The 21,127-nt window shown below is 37.7% G+C and overlaps 1 protein-coding gene and 1 pseudogene across 3 annotated transcripts in view; one reads left to right on the forward strand and one right to left on the reverse strand.

The window, feature by feature from the left end:
* Positions 1-8,942, forward strand: part of BMPR2 (bone morphogenetic protein receptor type 2) — a 114,447-nt gene extending 105,505 nt beyond the window's left edge. Inside the window, exons 12-13 of one of the 2 annotated variants that reach the window (XM_081096158.1) lie at positions 2,177-3,456; positions 4,755-8,942. In XM_081096158.1, coding sequence (XP_080952284.1) covers positions 2,177-3,456; positions 4,755-5,005 — 1,531 coding nt within the window. In that variant the 3' untranslated portion in view covers positions 5,006-8,942. The remainder of the gene's footprint in view (positions 1-2,176; positions 3,457-4,754) is intronic. The other variant, XM_081096159.1, reaches the window with a different exon arrangement.
* An 8,816-nt stretch (positions 8,943-17,758) lies between these two features.
* On the reverse strand, positions 17,759-19,190 carry LOC308522486 (tetratricopeptide repeat protein 19, mitochondrial-like; annotated as a pseudogene). Its single transcript has 3 exons — positions 18,954-19,190; positions 18,636-18,876; positions 17,759-18,419 (listed from the first exon to the last, which is right to left on the reverse strand). The product of its transcript is annotated as a tetratricopeptide repeat protein 19, mitochondrial-like (transcript).
* Positions 19,191-21,127: the final 1,937 nt, after the last annotated feature.

Below are 21,127 nucleotides of genomic sequence, written 5' to 3' on the forward strand. Positions count from 1 at the left end.
TTGAGGCCCTGGCTGGGTAGTTCAGTTGGTTAGAGCGTCGTCCTGATAAGCCAGGGTTGCAGGTTTGATCTCCTGGTCAAGGCCCAAACAAAACAAGGAACCAATGAATGCATAAATGGGTGGAACAACAAATCTCTCTCCTCTCTCTCTCTCTCTCTCTCTCTCTCTCTCTCTCTCTCTCTTTCTCTCTCTCTCTCTCTCCCCCTCCCTTCTTCCCTCCTTCCCTCCCTCTCACCCTCCTCCCTTCTCTCCCTCCCCCCTCCCCTTCTTTCTAAAAAAGCAATCAATAAATAAAAAAATACACCTGATTCTTGAATAATTTTCTGTGCTCTTTTCTATTACAATTTTAAGACCAATTTGAATAGACCTCAAATTGGGTTTACACTACTTATAATTAGGTAAATTAACTTCAGCATATAAACCCTTATGCTTTATATATCAGCCAGTCAAGGAAGGTCGAGACTAGCAATTCTAAGTATACATTTTCTCACTTTATACATACCTAAAGGTAGATAATCTGCTTGCTTCTCACCTTACCTTTGTCTTATCTGTGTGCTCTAGTATGCTATTTGTCTCTCTCTCAAGAGTCAGCTACTTTTAAGTGTTTTTGAACTTTTCTTGAATTGTAAGAAGAAACCCTTGATGCTCCCCTTTGCTTTGCCATTTTTTTTTTTTTTTTTTTGCCTTCTGTGTCATTTAGTTCTACTCCTTACATGCGTTCTCTCATGCCCTGTCCCTTCTAAGTAGTTTCCCCTGAATTGTAGTTCATGCCATCATATTCCACTCTAGGTTTCATTGTATTGACTCTTACCTTCCATACTTCCTAGACTTCCTTTTCTTGTTCAGTACAACACCTTTTTACTTCTCCCCTTCCTGTCACTCCCCTCACAACCTCATCAGTCTTTCTTTGTAGTACTTCCTCCTTTAGCTGTTGCTTTTCTCCTACAACACTTGTATCAATGTTCCCAATGTTTATACTTTTATTGTTAAAGCTACCCCTGGTTTTTTATTTTAAATAACATACACATATTACAGTGATGCTCAAGAACCATCACTTTCAAGGTGTGATGATGACTGAAGAACCCTTGATAACTGGAGAACATTTCTGAATCTTTGATCATTTATCTGAGTGTCACATTAATACTCTAGGACAGTGATGGTGAACCTATGACATGCGTGTCAGAGGTGACATGCGAACTCAGTTTTTTGGTTGATTTTTCTTTGTTAAATGGAATTTAAATATATAAAATAAATATCAAAAATATAAATCTTTGCTTTACTATGGTTGCAAATATAAAAGAAAAAATTCTATATGTGACACGGCACCAGAGTTAAGTTAGGGTTTTTCAAAATGCTGACACGCCGAGCTCAAAAGGTTTGCCATCACTGCTCTAGGATCTAGGGCTTTCATTGATATGGCTCAGTCTACCCCAAGAGAATACATTCTATTGCTAGGCTAAGCCTCCTCATAGAAGCATTTTGGAACAACCTATTAGTTGTTGCTGTTTGGTCATTGGAACTTAACTGGTAACCTATTCGTAGAGTAGCCACTATCTATATAGAATTGTGATAGCACAAAGGGAACATATGCCATGGTTCCTTCTTTCATGAAACTTTGTTGTGCACATATACAGTTCATAAAGATAATTTGGTAATGTTCTAAAACTATAGGAGAGATTTTTTTTTAAAAGATATTTTTATTGATTTCAGAGAGAAAGGGAGAGGGATAGAGAGAGAGAGAGAAACATCATTGATGAGAGAGAATCATTGATAGGCTGCCTCCTGCACGCCCCCAACTGGGGACAGAGCCCACAACCCAGGCATGTGCCCTTGACTGGAATTGAACCCAGGACCCTTCAGTCTGCAAGTTGACGCTCTATCCACTGAGCCAAACCAGCTAGGGCTAGGAGAGATTTTATAAGCCAAAGTAATGAACACCCATAAAAATCATATCTAGATCCATATAGGTTTTTCAGTAGGCTCAAATAATATAAAGCATTTAGTAAGTTATCGACAATTGATTATTTGATTAGAATTTTTAAATAACTTTGAGGATGATGTGGGTTAGAAATAAAATAAAAAGCAGTTTATACTTTAAAAACAGAGATGTTAGATGAGGAGAACCAGTTTGTCATAAATGTACATTCTCAATGTCGCACTTTTTTCTTTGTTTAAGCAATCTGTCACACAGTAGGCGTGTGCCAAAGATTGGCCCTTATCCAGATTATTCTTCTTCCTCATACATTGAAGACTCTATCCATCACACTGACAGCATTGTGAAGAATATTTCCTCTGAGCATTCGATGTCTAGCACACCTTTGACCACAGGGGAAAAGAACCGAAACTCAATTAACTACGAACGACAGCAAGCACAAGCTCGAATTCCCAGCCCTGAAACAAGTGTCACCAGCCTGTCCACCAACACAACCACCACCAACACCACTGGCCTCACTCCAAGCACTGGCATGACCACTATATCGGAGATGCCATACCCAGATGAAACAAATCTTCATGCCACCAATGTTTCACAGCCAATTGGGCCAACCCCTGTCTGCTTACAGTTGACAGAAGAGGACTTGGAGACCAACAAGCTAGACCCTAAAGAAGTTGATAAGAACCTCAAAGAAAGTTCTGATGAGAATCTCATGGAGCATTCTCTTAAGCAGTTCAGTGGGCCAGACCCCCTGAGCAGTACCAGCTCTAGCCTGCTTTACCCACTAATAAAGCTTGCAGTAGAAGTCACTGGGCAGCAGGACTTCACACAGGCTGCCAATGGCCAAGCATGTTTAATTCCTGATGTCCCACCTGCGCAGCTCTATCCTCTCCCCAAGCAACAGAACCTTCCCAAGAGACCTACTAGTTTGCCTTTAAACACCAAAAATTCAACAAAGGAGCCCCGGCTGAAATTTGGCAGCAAGCACAAATCAAACTTGAAACAAGTAGAAACTGGAGTTGCCAAGATGAACACCATCAATGCTGTAGAACCTCATGTGGTTACGGTTACCATGAATGGCGTGGCAGGTAGAAATCACAGCGTTAACTCCCATGCTGCCGCTGCTCAGTATGCGAATGGGGCAATACCATCTGGCCAGACAGCCAACACAGTGGCACACAGGGCCCAAGAAATGCTGCAGAATCAGTTCATTGGTGAGGACACCAGGCTGAATATTAATTCCAGTCCTGATGAGCATGAACCTTTATTGAGGCGAGAGCAACAGGCTGGCCATGATGAAGGTGTTCTGGATCGTCTTGTGGACAGGAGGGAACGGCCGCTGGAAGGTGGCCGAACTAATTCTAATAACAACAACAGTAATCCATGTTTAGAGCAAGATGTTCTTACACAGGGTGTTCCAAGCACAGTAGTAGATCCTGGACCATCAAAACCCAGAAGAGCACAGAGACCTAATTCTTTAGATCTTTCAGCCACAAATATCCTTGATGGCAGCGGTTTGCAATGTAAGTGAGGGGGTTGTGTAATCTCTCCTGCTTGTCTTTTGGGACCATTTAAGTAACTACTTAGAATCAGATTGTGTTTCAACTAACAATTATCTAGTTTTATACTTTCAGAAATAAAATAAGCCATTTGGCTGGACCTAAAAAGTAATTAGACTATTGTAAAGAAAAAAAAAAATTTGTTATTGATAATTAAAAAATCAGTGTCACAATAGAATAATTACCAATTCAATATGTGTCTTAAGTAGCTACTAGTTTATAATGCAACTCATATTTGCAGTGAATGATTAAGATTAAATAAATATCATTTTAAAACCTCCAAGTAAAATGATGCCAGTACAACTTTTGAAAGTTTGTTGAGCATATTAATATCTATTATATACACATTTAGATTTTACCAGACTTAAAAAATCTTAAAAGTCCAGAGAGAATTCAGAAAAGTCACTATAAAGTTGCTCTTGGTTTTTTAGTGTCATTTTTTTCAAGAGTTATGTATTGAGTCTCCCACATGCCTACAGCATTGTGCTATGGGCCCCCTAACAATTTAAACAAATAACTTAAACAACTTGATACTTAGTTTCTGGCCCTAAAAGGATTATAACACAAAACAAGAGAGCTCACCAAAATCTTTAACAGTCATTTACAAAATAATTTCTCTTTTAGACAGACAGCACTTATGAAGAAAAACAAAGTCATGTTTTATGTTGTCAAAGACTACAAAATGGGCTGAAAGGGATTTAGCTCTCAAAAATCAATCAGTAGAATCTAGCCCGTGCTTGAGTGGTTTCTATTGTAGACCACTTGACCTATGGCAGGGCTCCACGTCAGTAAAATGTTTTGCTGTGTATGGGGAATTACTAGAAAATTTGTATTCTAGGACTTCTGTCATTCTTCTGTAAACTGTCATGTGCCAGTGCCTTAGTCATTTGATGCACTTTGAACATTAAATAGAATGATTAAATGCATTTTGCTAAGTTAGGATTGATACCAGTAACCAAAGGACTTGAGAATGCAGCTAAGAACTTTGCATTTTCTCCTCTTTTTGCTTTTAGTGGCTTTTAAATATTTTCTTCATTGTCCTATAGAATAATTCAATTATAAAAACATTAGGCTTAAAGAGCCTCAAAAATAATTTAAGGTTCGCCTCGAAAAATACTGCCTGGAGTCATCAACTTTAAGAAATGTCTATTAGGACCTCCTGTAGACATTAGTTTGATCTCTTCTTGAATTGCAACTCTAAGTTTTTACTTTTTTAGTACTTTCTTTATATATAGTTCATTTTTCTGTACTTTTATTTTTAGTAGGTGAGTCAACACAAGAAGGCAAATCAGGATCTGGTGAAAAGATCAAGAAACGTGTGAAAACTCCGTATTCTCTTAAGCGGTGGCGCCCCTCCACCTGGGTTATCTCCACTGAACAGCTGGACTGTGAGGTCAACAACAATGGCAGTGACAGGGCAGCCCATTCCAAATCTAGCACCACCGTTTACCTTGCAGATGGAGGCACTGCCACCACCATGGTGTCTAAAGATGTAGGAATGAACTGTCTGTGAAATGTTTTCAAGCCTATGGAGTGAAATTATTTTTCGCATCATTTAAACCTGCAGAAGACGTTTTTTAAGAACTGCTTTATCCTCCTGTCAGTACCCCACCCCTGCAACAGGACTTGCTTTAAATAGATTTCAGCTATGCAGAAAATTTAGCTTATGCTTCCATATTTTTTAATTTTGTTTTTTTAAGTTTTGCACTTTTGTTTAGTCTCACTAAAGTTATATTTGTCTGTTATGACCACAGAATTATATGTGTGTGTATCAAAAGTGGTCTTAAAATATTTTTTTAAGAAAAAAAAGCAAAAACAATGTATTGCTGATAATCAGTTTGAAACAGTTTCTAAAGGTCATTAAAACAGAAGCAAATTAAGACAGATTTGACTTCAGTGGTGTCCGGTATCCATGTTTTATTTCTGGGCACAAGCTAGTTTATTTTATATGTTGATCCGTTCCTAACATATTATCTGTTGGACATTCTTTTCTCTTGTGTTTTGTTTGAATGTGCAATAGTCTGTAGCCACAAATAAGCTTTCTTGTAAGCTCTCTTCCTAACAGAGCACACATTCTTCCATTATATGAACATTTTTCTCCCCCCAACTTTTGTCAGGTTTGTTTTATGACAGTGAATTTTGCAGAAGAGAAAGCAACTACCTGATTTTTTGCTTTCTCTCTCCTTGTGGAAAATGCAGAAACATTGTCTCAAAGGGCTCTAAAGAAGGAACAACCAAAACCTAATTTGAAATGCTATTTCTTTTAACCTTCCAAATCCTAAATGTTTCCTTCCAGGCATTTTAACAAATGTATTTGGTTCTGGTTTTAGAAGTTCATAAGAGAGCATAGAACAAAGTAGAAGTCCTAATATTAGCCTTTTTCCATTTTATTTTATTTTTATATGTATGGTATGTTCCATTTTCATTTATTTAAGAAGCACATTTTTATCAGAAAACTTATAGAGCTATACTTATATGGAATTTTTAAGTAGGTAGATGGTTAAGACAATATAGTGTTATATCCTTTATTCTCTAAGTAGGCCACCTTTGACTCAAATAAAATTACATTTCCTGATTAAAATAACTTCAAAAGTAATTCCTAGTTTTGAACCTACAGTGTCTTTTTATCCTCTTCACAAGCAAAGCCCGATGACTGTCTGAAAAAGATTCCTCTCCTCTCCCTGTGACCTGTCACACTGTGTGGAAAAAATTGTTTGACTGGCATGCCAAATCCCGGTGGAAGGAAGGGTTGCTGCCAAACCTGTCATCTCTGAGCAGACTTAGACTTCCCTCTCTCTTTTCAAAACTGGGTGTGTGTTTTTTTCACTAATCCTATTTTCATAAATTCTCCTTTTGCCAATTTTTCACATGATTTTTGATATGTGAACAGCATTTGTTATTTACATTATATTCAGAATATACCTTTTAGTGATAACATGTTATGTATCCAAGTCATGTTGTTTTTAAAGCTTCTTTTGCCTCTTCATTACTCATAATCATTTCTAAAACAACAACCTCCGCATTTTTAAAAATAAAGCACTTTATGTCAAATAAGGGACTGTTTTTTATAAGCACAAATTATTTTCTATCAATTTGCAAACAGCGATGATCTCACTTATTTTTTACAGATTCTCAGAGTACTTAGTACTTATTATCTAATTAAGTTCTGTGATTTCTCTGGGAGATAAAAAGCTACGAGACAAACAAAAATTCTGAACAATATTTTCTCATCCAGATTCCTCTGTCTTCATCATTTAGCTAAAAACAACCTAAATTTCCCAGTTTGACTTATATCAGATTTCCAAAACACTTGACTTGTATATAAGCCTTTTCTTGTTTGCCATCTGCGATGGTCTTGAGTTGGGTGTTACAGCACTTACCATTTATTCAGCTAGATGGCTGAGCACAGTTTTGAATTCTTAGAATGAAGATTCTTTTACTAGTGCCCAGGATTTCCAGCTTTTGTGTTTTAATGGCCCTTATCTTGATTCAGACCCTTAACATATTTTTCAGTCTACGGCATAAAATATTTTTCATCCAGTTAGTCTTTTATAATGTAACAAATTATTTATATCTTTCCCAGGAAATTTTACTTCGTTCCCTTGCTTTTAAATGTCTTTCAATTGTGTTTCAGGGCATTATTTTCAAACATTTGTAGGACATCTTTGAATAAAAATAAACGATAGTCCTTCTTCAGTAGGAGGGTAAGTGACCATGTGAAGTCTGACTGATTTTTTCCTGACAGAAGAAGAGTTACCATACATTATACTGTACTTTGTGCTCAAGCAAGTCGATTGTTTTTCAGCATTTTTTGATACTTAGTAATAAAATACTTTTAAAAGTTAACATACCAAATTAAAAAACTCCTATAGTTTCCCATTTTCCATGATGTTTAAAACAAATAATTTCCTTTCCCAATTTGTTTAATAGACTCCTGAAAAAGTAGAAAGTGTAGGTCATTTTAATAAATTTTAAATTAAATTGTAGATCAGACTCATTTACTTTTAGGATCTATTTATAATATACAAGCAAACAAAATTACTTAAAATGCTTGTTTGCCAATTTTTTTCATCTAATATTAAAGGTGTCTTAAAGCTAATATTTAACTGCTATCACACATTTTGCATGTATAAAAACATTTGATTCCTTTTGAATAAAAGGCTGTTAATGAAAAAATATTAAATTCATTTGCAGGATAGTATTACAATCTTAAAAACATTATAATAGGTAATTAAAGAATAATATTAATTCCCTTAACTATTGTTATTATATGTCAGAACTAAGCCCTTGAAAGAACCTGATTTGAATTGTGTTTAGTCAAAAATGACTTAATTATAATTCTTAAAAGTGGTCCCCCTTTAAAAATGTATAATTCGGGGGAAACCCTGATATCAGTGTAAAAAGTTTTGGGAAGGTGCAGGAGTGAAATAATACTAATTGACCATTTGTTGTAGACTGAATGTTGGGATATACATACACCATCTCTTTTAGTCCTCATAGCAACTATATAAGAATTACAGTTAATATATCCCCTTTACAGATGAGTAAACTGAAGCTAGGAGAAACTAAGTAATTTGCCCAAGGTCCACACCTAGTAATAGGCAAAGATGGATTTTAACTTAGGTTTGCCTGTCTCCACATCTCTCATCCATACCGTATTGCCTACACACTATGACAGGATGTATAATGTCCTGACATTTTGTAAGAAATTAGTCATTATGGCTTATATATAAGCCAAACCCAGATACCTTAATGATTTTAAAAGTCAGGCAACCATAAGACGACGTGTGGACATATCTATGTTGATTGTGCTTGAGAAGTAATTACTAATTCAAGACAAAATTCATCCCACCTCTGCCATCATGAATCTTCAAATCACTTCAATCCTAACATCTTTATATTGAAGAACTAAGGTAAAGTAAAATTTAAGGGAAAAGTGAAGATGGCTTATGGGAACAGACACTTTTTCATAGATTTCATAGTATGGATTCCATACTTGATTTGGAGAAGTTGATTTAACATAGACTTTTAATCTTATCAACCCTTTGTCTCCACCTTGAAAATTTCTGCTTTTAGTGACTTTGGAAAATGTTACTAATCCAGAAAACGAGTTAAGGGGGATGTAGGAAGGTTACAAGGATAATGTCCTAATAAAGCAATTTGTATAGTTTTCTTATATGTATCCACATGTTCCAGAAAATGTACGTTGATTCTGAATGTGAAAACAATTAAAAAAAGGTAGGAACACGTAAAGTACGTGTTTCAGTGGGAATTATCACAAAATTTGGGAAGTATTTTCTTTAAAAGATTTTAAAATTTAGATTCTATAGCCAAATGAAATACCTGGTAGGCTTAAGCTCTTTACTGAACTTTCCATTCCCTGTAAACCTCTTTTCAAAGTCACTTACAATGGAAAAATATTTCAATAAACTTTTTGGTGTTTTCTCATATTTATGGAGATAAATATTTCATTGGCGGTAGTTAGATTTTAGAACTTGAGATTACTTGCATTTCTATACATTTTATAAATTTATGTTGAACTTATTACCAATTAAATGCAGGTTATTACATAACTATTCACAGATTGCTTTATATAATACTTTCTCTTCCAAGCTGACTCCTTAAAGTTACAATCAACATTAGTTGATTGTCTAGATTAGTGACTCTAGAAATTACATAACAGTCCTACGTACGCCCCAGGAGTCTTTTTCAGACTAGGATGTTTCTAAATATTCATACCTTTTACTGTCAATTTGCTCTTCAGCAGGTAAAATTGCATTTTAACTTTTAGATTCTGAACTATGCAAACTTCGGCCAAAAGTACCTTGCGTGACCCGCTCCTACATATACTTTAGTAAATCTGGCAAATCACAGTTTGAGCTAGTTACGCAGATGTTACTATCAAAAGAAGGTTTTTCTGTAGGTTCCCAGATTAAACTTACATCGAGGAAGGAAGGCCCAGGGCCCTCTGGTGCGCCAACACATTGCTTTCCATCAGTCACCTTAGTTTGTATCTGACTGACTCTATCCCTTGGTTATCTGACTTGTGATCTGTGTCAGGAAAGGGTTTTTAAAAATATATATATATTCTGCTTATCTCCTGTTTTTATTTTTTATCCATTTTTCTTATCCAGTAGTTAAAAAAAAAAAATGTTGGTTATCTTCTTCAACATTGTTATTCTTCAATATGCTTCAGGCATCTCATTTAACACCCAAGTCTCAGTTTTTCAGACAAAATTGCTTTAGTTTCTTTAGCATTTTATCCTCAGTCCTATTTCAATAACTATTTATATTTAAGAACACCTAAAATTATATTTTGTTATATTCAAGTTTATTACTCTAGTTAATAGTTCAATAGGATGGAATTGAGAATTAAGATGTTACCATTTGACAATGGATCCAACCATCAGATTGTCAGAAAATCACTGAGTTCAAGTTTTGTATCTAACATTTTCTCAGTTGCTGAGTTTTATGATTTTATATTCTAATTAGTTACAACTAATGCATACAGAATTGTATATAATTTTCCATTAAAAAATTCTAACCTCTATTACAGCAAGCTTAGCCTTATGATTGAGCCACACAAAACGTATGTTTTACATATTTCTTTGTATCAAATATTAAGACACAAAGTGCAACTTTAAGTTTAAAAAGCAAACCCTACAATATCAGGTATTATCTATGAACATTTTTGCAGACCATTTTTGAAATATTTACCATTGTTTTGCAACATAGACTAGACAATAACTTTCATTTAACTTTTAAGTGACTGGTTAAATTGAGTGTGTGTGCATGTAAAATTTAGGATTTTATCTCATGGCTGATACATTTGAAAGTAAATACTTAAGAATGTATGCTGTGTATTAAAATTATGCCCCAAATAAATCTATTATGTCTTGAAAATTCCAATTCCGTTATTACTGTGAGGTTCGTAGTATTACTATGAAGCATGTGACAGTCATTTTCTAAACTTAACTTGAAACCCAGATTTTAAAATCTGGGTAAGAGAGGAGGAATCTTTAGAAATAAATCATGTCATTAGGGTATCCAGTTTATGATTGAATTTTAAAGCAAATAACTTTTAAACTACAACTTGAGGTTGTTTTTTGTTTTGTTTTAAAAGATAATGTGGGTTTAGATTTCAGAAACATCTTCATGTTTAGACTCACTCTATAGACATAATATTACTTAAAAACTCAGGGCCCTTTCATCCCTCTGCACATTGCAAAACTTCAATTGGTAGTAAACAAGCAATTAGATCCAGTTGAATATTTAAAATGTTTGTTGTACACACAATTCATTTAATGTTTCATCTTATGATTTGACTTAATTTACATATAGACAATATCAGATTTCATTAATCATAAAATGTGCCCAATTCTATAATTACTGAAGAGAAATGGAAACAGTCCAACTAGTTGACTACATACTGCAGCATATTTATGTCTAGAGTTAAAGCATCGTCTTCAAACTAATGTCCTTTGGTCAAATGGTTATCATGATGTGACAAATTATTTTATTTTATATTATTTTTTAATGGGAGAACTTAGTAACATAGTTCCTCTGAGATAAAACATTTTTTCAGGAGGTAAACAGTATAAAACTGTGTTCTAAAAGTGAACTAAAGACTTTATAGCTTCAGTAATAGCTTGGGTGATTTTGAGAAGGTAACCTATAGTAACCTATTAGGTCCAAATGGAATTTTTCTTTAAATCAGTTAAGTTCAAGCTCCAAATTGGTATGATGTACACTTAAAATCCTAGCAGTGAAGTTATTTGTAACCAGTCTCTTGTCTCAGGCTCTCCACCTTATTACCAATTCTTATAAGTATGGTAGGAAAGCATTTTTAAAGAAACTTAATAAGAAAACTAAATTACTAAAAGATGCAATTCAAAGATAAGTTCTGGTTTAACATTGAATTGCTTGGCTTCTGTGGCTTTTCTTTTTCTGGTCACATTTATTTATTTAAACAGTTTTGTATGCCTTGTTGTCATGGAGATTATATTGTATAAGTGTTTGTATAAGCTGGAATCATCCTTAATTTTCTGTTGGTAATTTTTCAGATGAAGATAAGGGGATAATTGTATAATACACTAATGTAGGGTGTTGTAGCTGAAACATGGAGATGTGTAGCTACTATGCTTTTTTCTGAGTAGACAGGAGAAACAAGCTACAGAGTATTCATTTCTGAGGATGCTTTTCTGGAATAAGAAAGGCTGAAAAATATTGTCAATTCCTCAGAACCATCTTTCTTGTTAACGGGTAACTTTTGTTGGTGTGTTTTGCTCTTACATTACAGATAGAACATCATATATGAATTTGTGAATCAGTTCAGTTATTTTGCTTTTGTATAAGCTGTCTGAGACCTTGCTATGCTGTATAAGTTGTGTTTGATGGATCAGTGTATGAAATAAAGCAAATCACTTTTCTTTTGTATTACCTATGGATGCCACTATGAAAGCTGACATTAAGCCACTAAAGAGTTTTCTATGAATAATTGTAAGTAAATGCTTTGCTATATATAAACCTAAATAAAAAGGTTGTATTGATACAGACACATTGGAGAAGGAGATTTTAAGACAGTTCTTTAGGTTTAAAAAAGGCTTGCTGTAAATGGTGCATTATTCCATTTATTAAAGATCATATTAATGACAACAGTAATCGTATCTTTTTTTTTTTAATCCTCACCTGAGGATATGTTTTACTGATTTTAGAGAGAGGTGAAAGGAGAGGGAAGGAAGGAGGGAGGGAGGGAAAGAGAGAGATCCATGCATAAGAGAAACATCAACCAGTGCCCCCCACCGTACTCACCCCCACCAGGGATTGAACCAACAACCTTTCTGTGCATGGGAGGACACTCCAAACAACTGAACCACACCAGCCAGGGCAGTAACTGTATCTTTTGATTTTATCATGTCACCGGAAGTTATGATTGTTAGTGTGATATTTTAGGTATTTTACAACTAATATTAAGTGTTCTAATATGACTTTTCATTCAGTATGATACATAAAAAATCACCTAACATTACAGTAATAGTTGTATACCTACTATATGCCAGACACTGTTAGTTATTTTATATATGTTGTTAATTCTCACAGTAATCCTACAAAATACATATTACTGTCCCCATTTTATAAATTAAAAAACTGAGGCTCAGAGAAGTTAAATACATTACCTTAAGCCACAGAACTGGTAAAGATGAGATTCTAATGTATTTTCCATTTTGCTTTGAACTACAGTTTTCAAGCTCTGGTTATGGCACAAGAAACTCAAAAATGAAAATGGCTCGGTGGTAGTATCCAAGAACATGAAGCAATTTGAGGTTACTGAAATGCAACCAGGTACAAAAACAACTGTCTCTATTGGTCCAACATTCTGTTTGTGCTTCACACCATTAAATAATCCTTTTAGATTTTTGTACCTTTAGGGGGCCTTATTAAAACGGAATATGAGTTTGTGAAGGCAACACATTGTTTCTGACTCTAGATTAATTCAGTATATTAACTAAGTGTCCTGGAGTAGAATCCTATATCAATTCACAGGACAACCATGATTTAAGAGTTCTGGACCACTCTTACCTAGAGGCCAAGGGAATTTTTGTTTGAGGAAAAGCATGGCCTACTCCCATAGACTCTGTTGTCACCTGAAATAATCTAGTATTTTAGAGATAATAGATCTGGAGTACCTTTTTGGTTTTGATTCACATGCCAAATCTTACAATGTAAGATCGTGTTACAGGTGTCACTGCAATTCTCTACAGAAGCCACTACGTAACATCCCAGAGGGTAACCAAATGTCCTCAGAGAAAAGAGATAACCTGGGAGATATGCATAACAGTGACCTGCTGGTCGTTTCAATAATGACTGGCCACAAGGGACCTTACTCTGGCTGGCACCTACGCCTGTCTGACCCATCTTCCAAGTTTACATCCTTCCCTGCAAAAGGACTAACTTAAGCTAGCGATTAACCTTCTTCTTTACTTGCTAGTGTTTTTCAAATTAAAGGCCAAGTTCTATAAGTGGACAACTTTCATTTTGTTGGTATAATTATTCACTTTCTTGAAATTGAATCTTCACTGCTGTTTCGATACCAAAAAGTATGATATAATTCCCCCCCAAGAACTTAAATCATCTTGTGGAAGGGAGAAGGCCTATCCAGGAAATGGTTACATCCCAGCAAGATGATATGCATGTGCTCAAATAAGTGGTAAGCTATATGTTCAATATGTGTTTGAAGAGCCAGGGAAGACTTCAGTGAGAAAATGATTACTGAGCAGGGTCTTAAAAGGACAGGTGGGATTTCAATAGGAAAAGTGAAGGCAGGATATTTGAAGTGACCAGAGATAAGGGAGAATAGGGACTGGAAATAAAGTAGAACAAGTAGATCCAAACAGATAAAACTATTTTTAAAAAACAGAATATGATTATATTTAACGCACAACCTTATATTTGATACAACCAAAAAGTAAAACACCAGAGTAAAATAGTAACAAAATACATGGTATATCATTTGCAGTGCATGAGAAATGGTTAACATCTTTAGTTATAAACAAGCTCTTAAAATCCAGTGACACTATAATGATGCAAGGAAGCTGGAAAAATGAAATGAAAAGGTACAAGTGATGATTAAGCAGTGAGCATATATGATTTTGCTGAGCAGTGATGGAGAATAACTTCTCTGCAGTGTCAGTGAGCAGAATAAAAACAATGACACCTAATAGTCTACAGCTTTGAACAGTTTGTGCAGTTTGAAGTCTCAAACGGGGGGCAGATAAAGAGAAGGACCTAGAATGAGGGGAAAGCTAACTTTTGCAGATAAAACTTTTTAAAGCTAGACCCAGGTGTCTGGATTTGCTGTCATAGACAATAGGGAGCCAAAGGTTTCTTAGGAAGGAAGACTTTGATAGAGGCAGTTTGAAAAAGTTTAGCCTGACCAGTGTGCATGATAGATTAGAAAGGAGAGTGATTGGATGGGGTCACAAGAAAAATTGCAAATAAAATGCAATTTCCATTATGACCAATAAGTTCCTTTTTCAGAGGGGCATCAAAAACCTTTTTGAACACCTGATGTGTAGCAAGCACTGTAGTAGGAGATAAAAGACACAGTGTCTCCTTCAAATTGCTCTCAGTAGATTTGGAGAAAATGATAGTACAGATTATAAGTATTATGACAGAGTGGAAGCCCAGGGTAGTATGGAAGTGCATGACAAGAAACTTAGTCCAAAAAAAGAAATGAAAAAAAAGAAAAGAAAAAGAAAACACAAAACAAAAAGAAAAGAATAAAAAAAGAAACCTAGTCCAATCTTATGAGTCAGAGGCAATTTCTCCTTTCTGAGTTAAGGTTCCTAACCTAATTCCTATTTTAAAATATGAAAGGAATTAGTTAAGAGATGAGCAGTGCCTCTCTAAACAGAAGTTGCAACATCACAAAGCCCTAGAGGCCTGAGAGGGTGGAGTTTCTGTAAGGGGATGGGAGGATGTTAGATAAGAGTAGGGGTTGGGAGGCTAAATGAAAATATGAGAAGAAGACCTAGAGGAGCCAAGATGACTCCGGTGGGACTGTATCACAGAAGGACTTGCATGCTATGCTAAGAGTTTGGATTTATCCTGAAGTCAATGGAAGAATTAAACAGGGGGTTTCAAATTATGTAACTCAGCAGGTAGTCTACAAAGAATGGGTTGAGCCCAGCTAGCATGGTTCTGTGGTTGAGAGTCAACCTATGAACCAGGAAGTGATGGTTTGATTCCCAGTCAGGGCACAGTGTGGAGTGTGCAGGAGGCAGCCGATCGATGATTCTCTCATTGATGTTTCTATCTCCCTCTCCCTTCCTCTCTGAAATCAATAAAAATGTCTTAAGAAAAAAAAAAAAAGAATGGGCAAGATGGAGTTAAATATAGAGAAGGAGTTGTATAGCATCGACAAAAGATAATGAGAGCCCAAACCAAGGTTGAGTCAGTGGTGGTAGAGATAAGGACATAGATTGGGTTAGGGTTAAAGAGAATCAGTGGGGCCACTAACATGAATGAACACTGGAGAGGTAAATACCTTAACTTCAAGGTCTAATTTGGCAAAACACTGATCATCCCTCAGAGAAATTAAAAATCCAAGGAGTGTGCATCTAACAGAGGAAACTGCCTTTATAGGTTTTAAAAACAGAACAGTTTTGACATCATGTGTTCAAATACATGGGTTCCAAAAATATATGCAGACAGCTTTTACCTATTATCCGTAGAAGTTCAATTTGTTCTTGTTGAGTTAGTGCCTTATTAGACCAATTTGTTACACAATTTTACTAGGACATTTTGAGGCTGGCCCTGTCCCTGCCCTATAAAAATGAGTATCAGAAACTGCCTTACAAGGAACAACAGAAACAAAAAGGTATCCTAACATGGTGGGTGGTGGGAAGATAATGAGAAGGTTGTGTTGAATGTAGACATGTGACCTTCCAAGAAGAGCTACCCTTCTCTTGCCCAGTGCTTACCTCTCCCATCCAGTTCTCAACCAGCTTAACTTCTCAACCCTGGAGTTCTTCCTTCCCTCTCTACTTAATTAGAAGGGAGGTAGAAAAGTCCAGAAACTATTTCCTATTCAAGGAAACAAACATCCCACATGTGTGTTTGTTTTCTTGGTAATTGTGATGAATGGAACAGATAAAAAGTGTTGACTGTAAACAAAAAGCCAGCTTTTATTCAGAAACAACAGAGTATTGCAATCTGCAACACACAGTGATGGGGCAGGGGACGGGGAGGGGGGAGCATGCAAGTCTGGGGAAGCAAGGGAGAGGAAGCTCTTTTATGGACGGAAAAAAGAAACTGAGATGGCAGTTACATACAGAGATTCTCCCGTTGGGCTTTTCATGACCTAGGGTGTGAGAGCTCCCCCTTCTGGCCTCCCTGCTTCACTTTAAATGATTTTGTTTATTAATTTTTACAAAGGGAAAATTTCCTTTGCTTAGCAACCTTTCCCTAGATCGAAGCAATCAATAATTTATGTAAGAGGCCATGGGAAATAAATTACTAAGGGAAATATACTTAAAGAAACAAATTATTCTCTAAGAACATCAGAACTACTTGGGTTTTTAAAATAAAAATTTTATTTTGTTTTTAAAGTAAATAAATTTATTAAACTACCTTTCATAACATTGGTGATGCCTTCTAGGAGTCACATCTTCTTACATTTAGAAAAGAAAAAAAATTTTCAATAAAATTTGAAAGTAGAAACTCTTACATCTATCTCCTCTTAACTCCACGGCACCAAAATCCCACTTATTACATGCCAATGAGCTGTTACAATTGGCTTTCAGTCCTCCTGTTTTCATTTCTCCCTAATCCAAGCCAACTTATACTCTGCTGCCACTCATCTTGTCACAACTCTTGTCAGGTTACCCATGAATGATTCAAGCTCCTCAAGCTGAAATGCCAAAATGTCTACCATGCAGCAACCACTTACTCCTCCAACCTTTTGCCACTCCACTCCAGAGTGTATAGCTGCTGTTTACCTCATTTCCTTACTAGGTTGTCAGCCTTTCGCATCAGGGAAGGAGTCTTACCAGTTATTTTTTCTGAAGTAAAAATTTTAATTGATTGATATGCTGATATCAAAATAGTTCTTATAGTTTTTTTAATTATTTTTTAAAATATGTTTTTATTGATTTCAGAGGGGAAGGGCGAGAGAGCAAGAGACAGAAACATCAATGATGAGAGAGAATCACTGATCGGCTGTCTCCTGCATGCCTCACACTGGGGACCAAGCCTGCAACCCAAGCATGTGCCCTTGACCAGAATCGAACCCAGAACCCTTCAGTCTGCAGGCTGATACTCTATCCACTGAGCCAACCCAGCTAAGGCTCTTATAATTCTTTTAAAAAGTAGATTATCTTTTAATTTCTATTAACCAGGCATCTTAGTCCCTCTGAGTTCTCTATGTGTTTGAAAGTAACTTAACTACAGGTCATTCAATAAGTTATTCTGTGAGATTTCTGGCACATTTTTAAGGTTAAAATTGACCAATGATAGCCGAGAGAGAGAGAGAGAGAGAGAGAGAGAGAGAGAGAGAGAGATTGATTTTGTGTGTGTGTGTTGGCTGTTGTAATTTTTTTTATTTAACAACCTAAGGGAAAAGAGGTCAGTGACCCTGACTAGTCGGGTACTGCATGTTTTAAAAATTCTTGCAACAAACAGGTTGAAAATCGCTCATTTAAGCCATTGATTTGGGTGCCACTGATACTGGGAAATTTCCTACAACAAAAAGGGATTCAGAGCTTGATTAAGTCAAAGGTCTACTTTTTCTGGACAACTCGGCAAATTCTTTCCTGACGTGCTGTATTGAAACCTCATCTCTTTTGAGCTCTGCTTGCTTCAGTGCTTCCTGGTAGATCTCTTTTGCTTGTGCATATCATTCTCTGTGCGTCAGGCCTGCAGCCAGGTTACTCAGCACCATGTGCAGCTCAGGATGTCCTACTTGCCTTGCCAGATCTGACGCCCTCTGCACATATGCACAGGCCTCATCAAAGTGGCCTTGTGCATCCAGGGTGGTAGCCAGGTCACTCACTAGCACAATGGTCTGTGGGTGTCTTTCTCCTAGTATTTCTCCAGAAATATGAAAAGCTTTTTCATACATCCTTTGTGCCTGCGATGATGCTTGGAGAACAGAAGGTAGTGAGCATAAGCATCTAAGCACATGCCGAGGAGGAGGTGGGTGTTGGCTTTCTCTTCCACTGACAAAATGTCTTCCGCTAATTCCTTTTCTCTTTCAATTTTTTTCTCTAGAGTTGAGATGCAGAATTCATAGCCAGCAAGAGCAAATTCCTGTCGATTCTGAGCAGCATAGATACTGGCCAACTTTAGAGAGATTTCAATTATTGCATTGTCTTCCTGTTGCATGCCCCCTCCAAGCAGGTAACTCATTGTTGCTTTAAAAAGTTTTTCTGCATTTTTTAAAAATATATATTTTACTGATTTTTTTACAGAGAGGAAGGGAGAGGGATAGAGAGTTAGAAACATCGATCAGCTGCCTCCTGCACACCCCCAACTGGGGATGTGCCCGCAACCAAGGTACATGCCCTCGACCCAGAATGGAACCTGGGACCCTTCAGTCCCCAGGCCGACGCTCTATCCAGTGAGCCAAACGGGCTAGGGCTTTTCTGCATTTTCAAGCTGACCCCATATAAATGCTAAGTTGGCCATCAAATCATAAGTGTAAATGATGGCCTTCTTGTTATCACTCTGAATGGCAAGACGAAGTGCCTCGTGCAAAATTAGCTCAGCCTCTTCTGGCTCATCTCCATGATGCTCAACTTGGCTCGCTTCAGCAGCCGGATGAGCTCGGCCTCGGCCTCCTCCCCGGCTCCTCCGCCGCCGCGGGCCTCGAGAACCACGCAAGCGCTGCGGGAAGGGACTCCGCGTCAGCGCCGCCCACGCCCCGCGCGCCCAGCCCCACCGCCCAGGCCCGCGACCCTCACCTGCCAGCAGCGGCAGCAGGCCCGGCCCCGCCCTGCGGAGCGACTCGGGGCGGCGGCACCCCCACCGCTGGCGCCCGGTCTCCTGCCGGCCCCGGGGCAGGTGCGCCCAGCAGCGCGGGCCCCGCCGCCGGAGTCGCTCCGCCGGAGGGCTCGGCCCAGGCTGGCGCCCAGGAGCCGGAACAGGCCCGGGCCGCGTCCTCTGCGCCCGGCAGGGGCTGGTCCCGCTCGCAGCGCCATCAGCGCACCCCTAGACAGACAGAAATTTTAAGTAAATGAGTACCACTAGTATTACCATAAAATACATCCAGCAGGTATGGTTTTAATAATAAAGTAAGTGGGTTTAGGAAGTAGGTCCTTCACTGAAATGCTTTTACCTTTTGGTTTTTTGCTGTAGTGTTTGTACTCCTTACCTTCTCTGCCCTGTTAACCACACAGTAAACGCGCTCTTCCTCGGGGCCCAGCGGCAGGTCTGTGCACCACTTTGACCACCAGGCGGCTCTCCTTTCCCGTGCTAAGAACTGGAGGCCTCCATTCTTCCCAATGTCTAGATGTCTCTTGTCAATTCATGTTTCCTTATTGATTATGAGTAATCAGCAGGAAGGCTCTGTGAACACTCTTTTTTTTTTAAAATTCAATCTTTATTGTTCAGATTATTACAGTTGTTCCTCCTTTTTCCCCCCATAGCTCCCTCCCCTCCACCCAGTTCCCTCCCCACCCTCTGCCCTTACCTCTCCCACTGTCCTCATCCATAGGTGTACGATTTTTGTCCAGTCTCTTCCTGCACCCCCACACCCCTTTCCCCCCAAGAATTGTCAGTCCACTCCCTTTCTATGCCCCTGGTTCTATTATATTCACCAGTTTACTCTGTTCATCAGATCTTTTATTCACTTGATTTTTAGATTCACTTGTTGATAGATATGTATTGCTGTTCATAATTTTTATTTTTACCTTTTTCTTCCTCTTTTTAAAGAATACCTTTCAGCATTTCATATAATACTGGTTTGGTGGTGATGAACTCCTTTAGCTTTTTCTTATCTGTGAAGCTCTTTATCTGACCTTCAATTCTGAATGATAGCTTTGCTGGATAAAGTAATCTTGGTTGTAGGTTCTTGCTATTCATCACTTTGAATATTTCTTGCCACTCCCTTCTGGCCTGCATGGTTCCTGTTGAGAAATCAGCTGACAGTCGTATGGGTACTCCCTTGTAGGTAACTGACTGTTTTTCTCTTGCTGCTTTTAAGATTCTCTCTTTGTCTTTTGCCCTTGCATTTTAATTATGATGTGTCTTGGTGTGGTCCTCTTTGGATTCCTTTTGTTTGGGGTTCTCTGTGCATCCTGGACTTGTAAGTCTATTTCTTTTACGAGGTAGGGGAAGTTTTCTGTCATTATTTCTTCAAATAGGTTTTCAATATCTTGCTCTCTCTCTTCTTCTGCCACCCCTATAATTCAGATGTTGGTACGCTTGAAGTTGTCCCAGAGGTTCCTTACACTATCTTCATATTTTTGGATTCTTTTTTTCTTTTTTCTTTTCTGGTTGGGTATTTTTTGTTTCTTCGTATTTCAAATCTTTGACTTGATTCTTGGGATCCTCTTGTCTGCTGTTGGATCTCTGTATATTATTCTTTATTTCAGTCAGTGTATGCTTAATTTCTAGTTGGTCTTTTTTCATATCCTCCAGGGTCTCACTAAATTTATTGGCAGTTTCCAGAAAATTCTTGAAAAACTTTATAACCGTGGTTTTGAACTCTATGTCCAGTCATTTGCTTTCCTCCATTTCTGTCATTTGTGACCTGTTTCTTTGTCTCTACATTTTTTATGCTTCCCTCTGTTGGTAGAGTGGCTTTGTGTGCTAGGTGTCCTGTAGGGCCCAGTGGCTCAGCCTCCCCAATTACTTGAGGTGGACACTCTTGGTGCACCCTTTGTGGGCTTTGTGCACAGTCTTGTTGTAGTTATGCCTTGATTGTTGTAGTTATCACTGGGAGAATTGACCTCCAGGCCAGTTGGCCTTGAGAATCAGCTGTGTCTACAGTGGGAGAGCTTCTGTGCTGAAGACACCCTTCTGGGGCAAGACTTGCTTCAGTGGGGCTTTGGTGTTCACTGAGTCTGCCCCCTGAGTGTGTCTCTTATGTATCTGAAGAGTTGTAATCTGGATGGTCCCACTCTGACCACCGGGT

The sequence above is a fragment of the Myotis nattereri genome (assembly GCF_964212035.1).
Source record: "Myotis nattereri genome assembly, chromosome: 7".
NCBI classification, from domain to species: domain Eukaryota; kingdom Metazoa; phylum Chordata; class Mammalia; order Chiroptera; family Vespertilionidae; genus Myotis; species Myotis nattereri.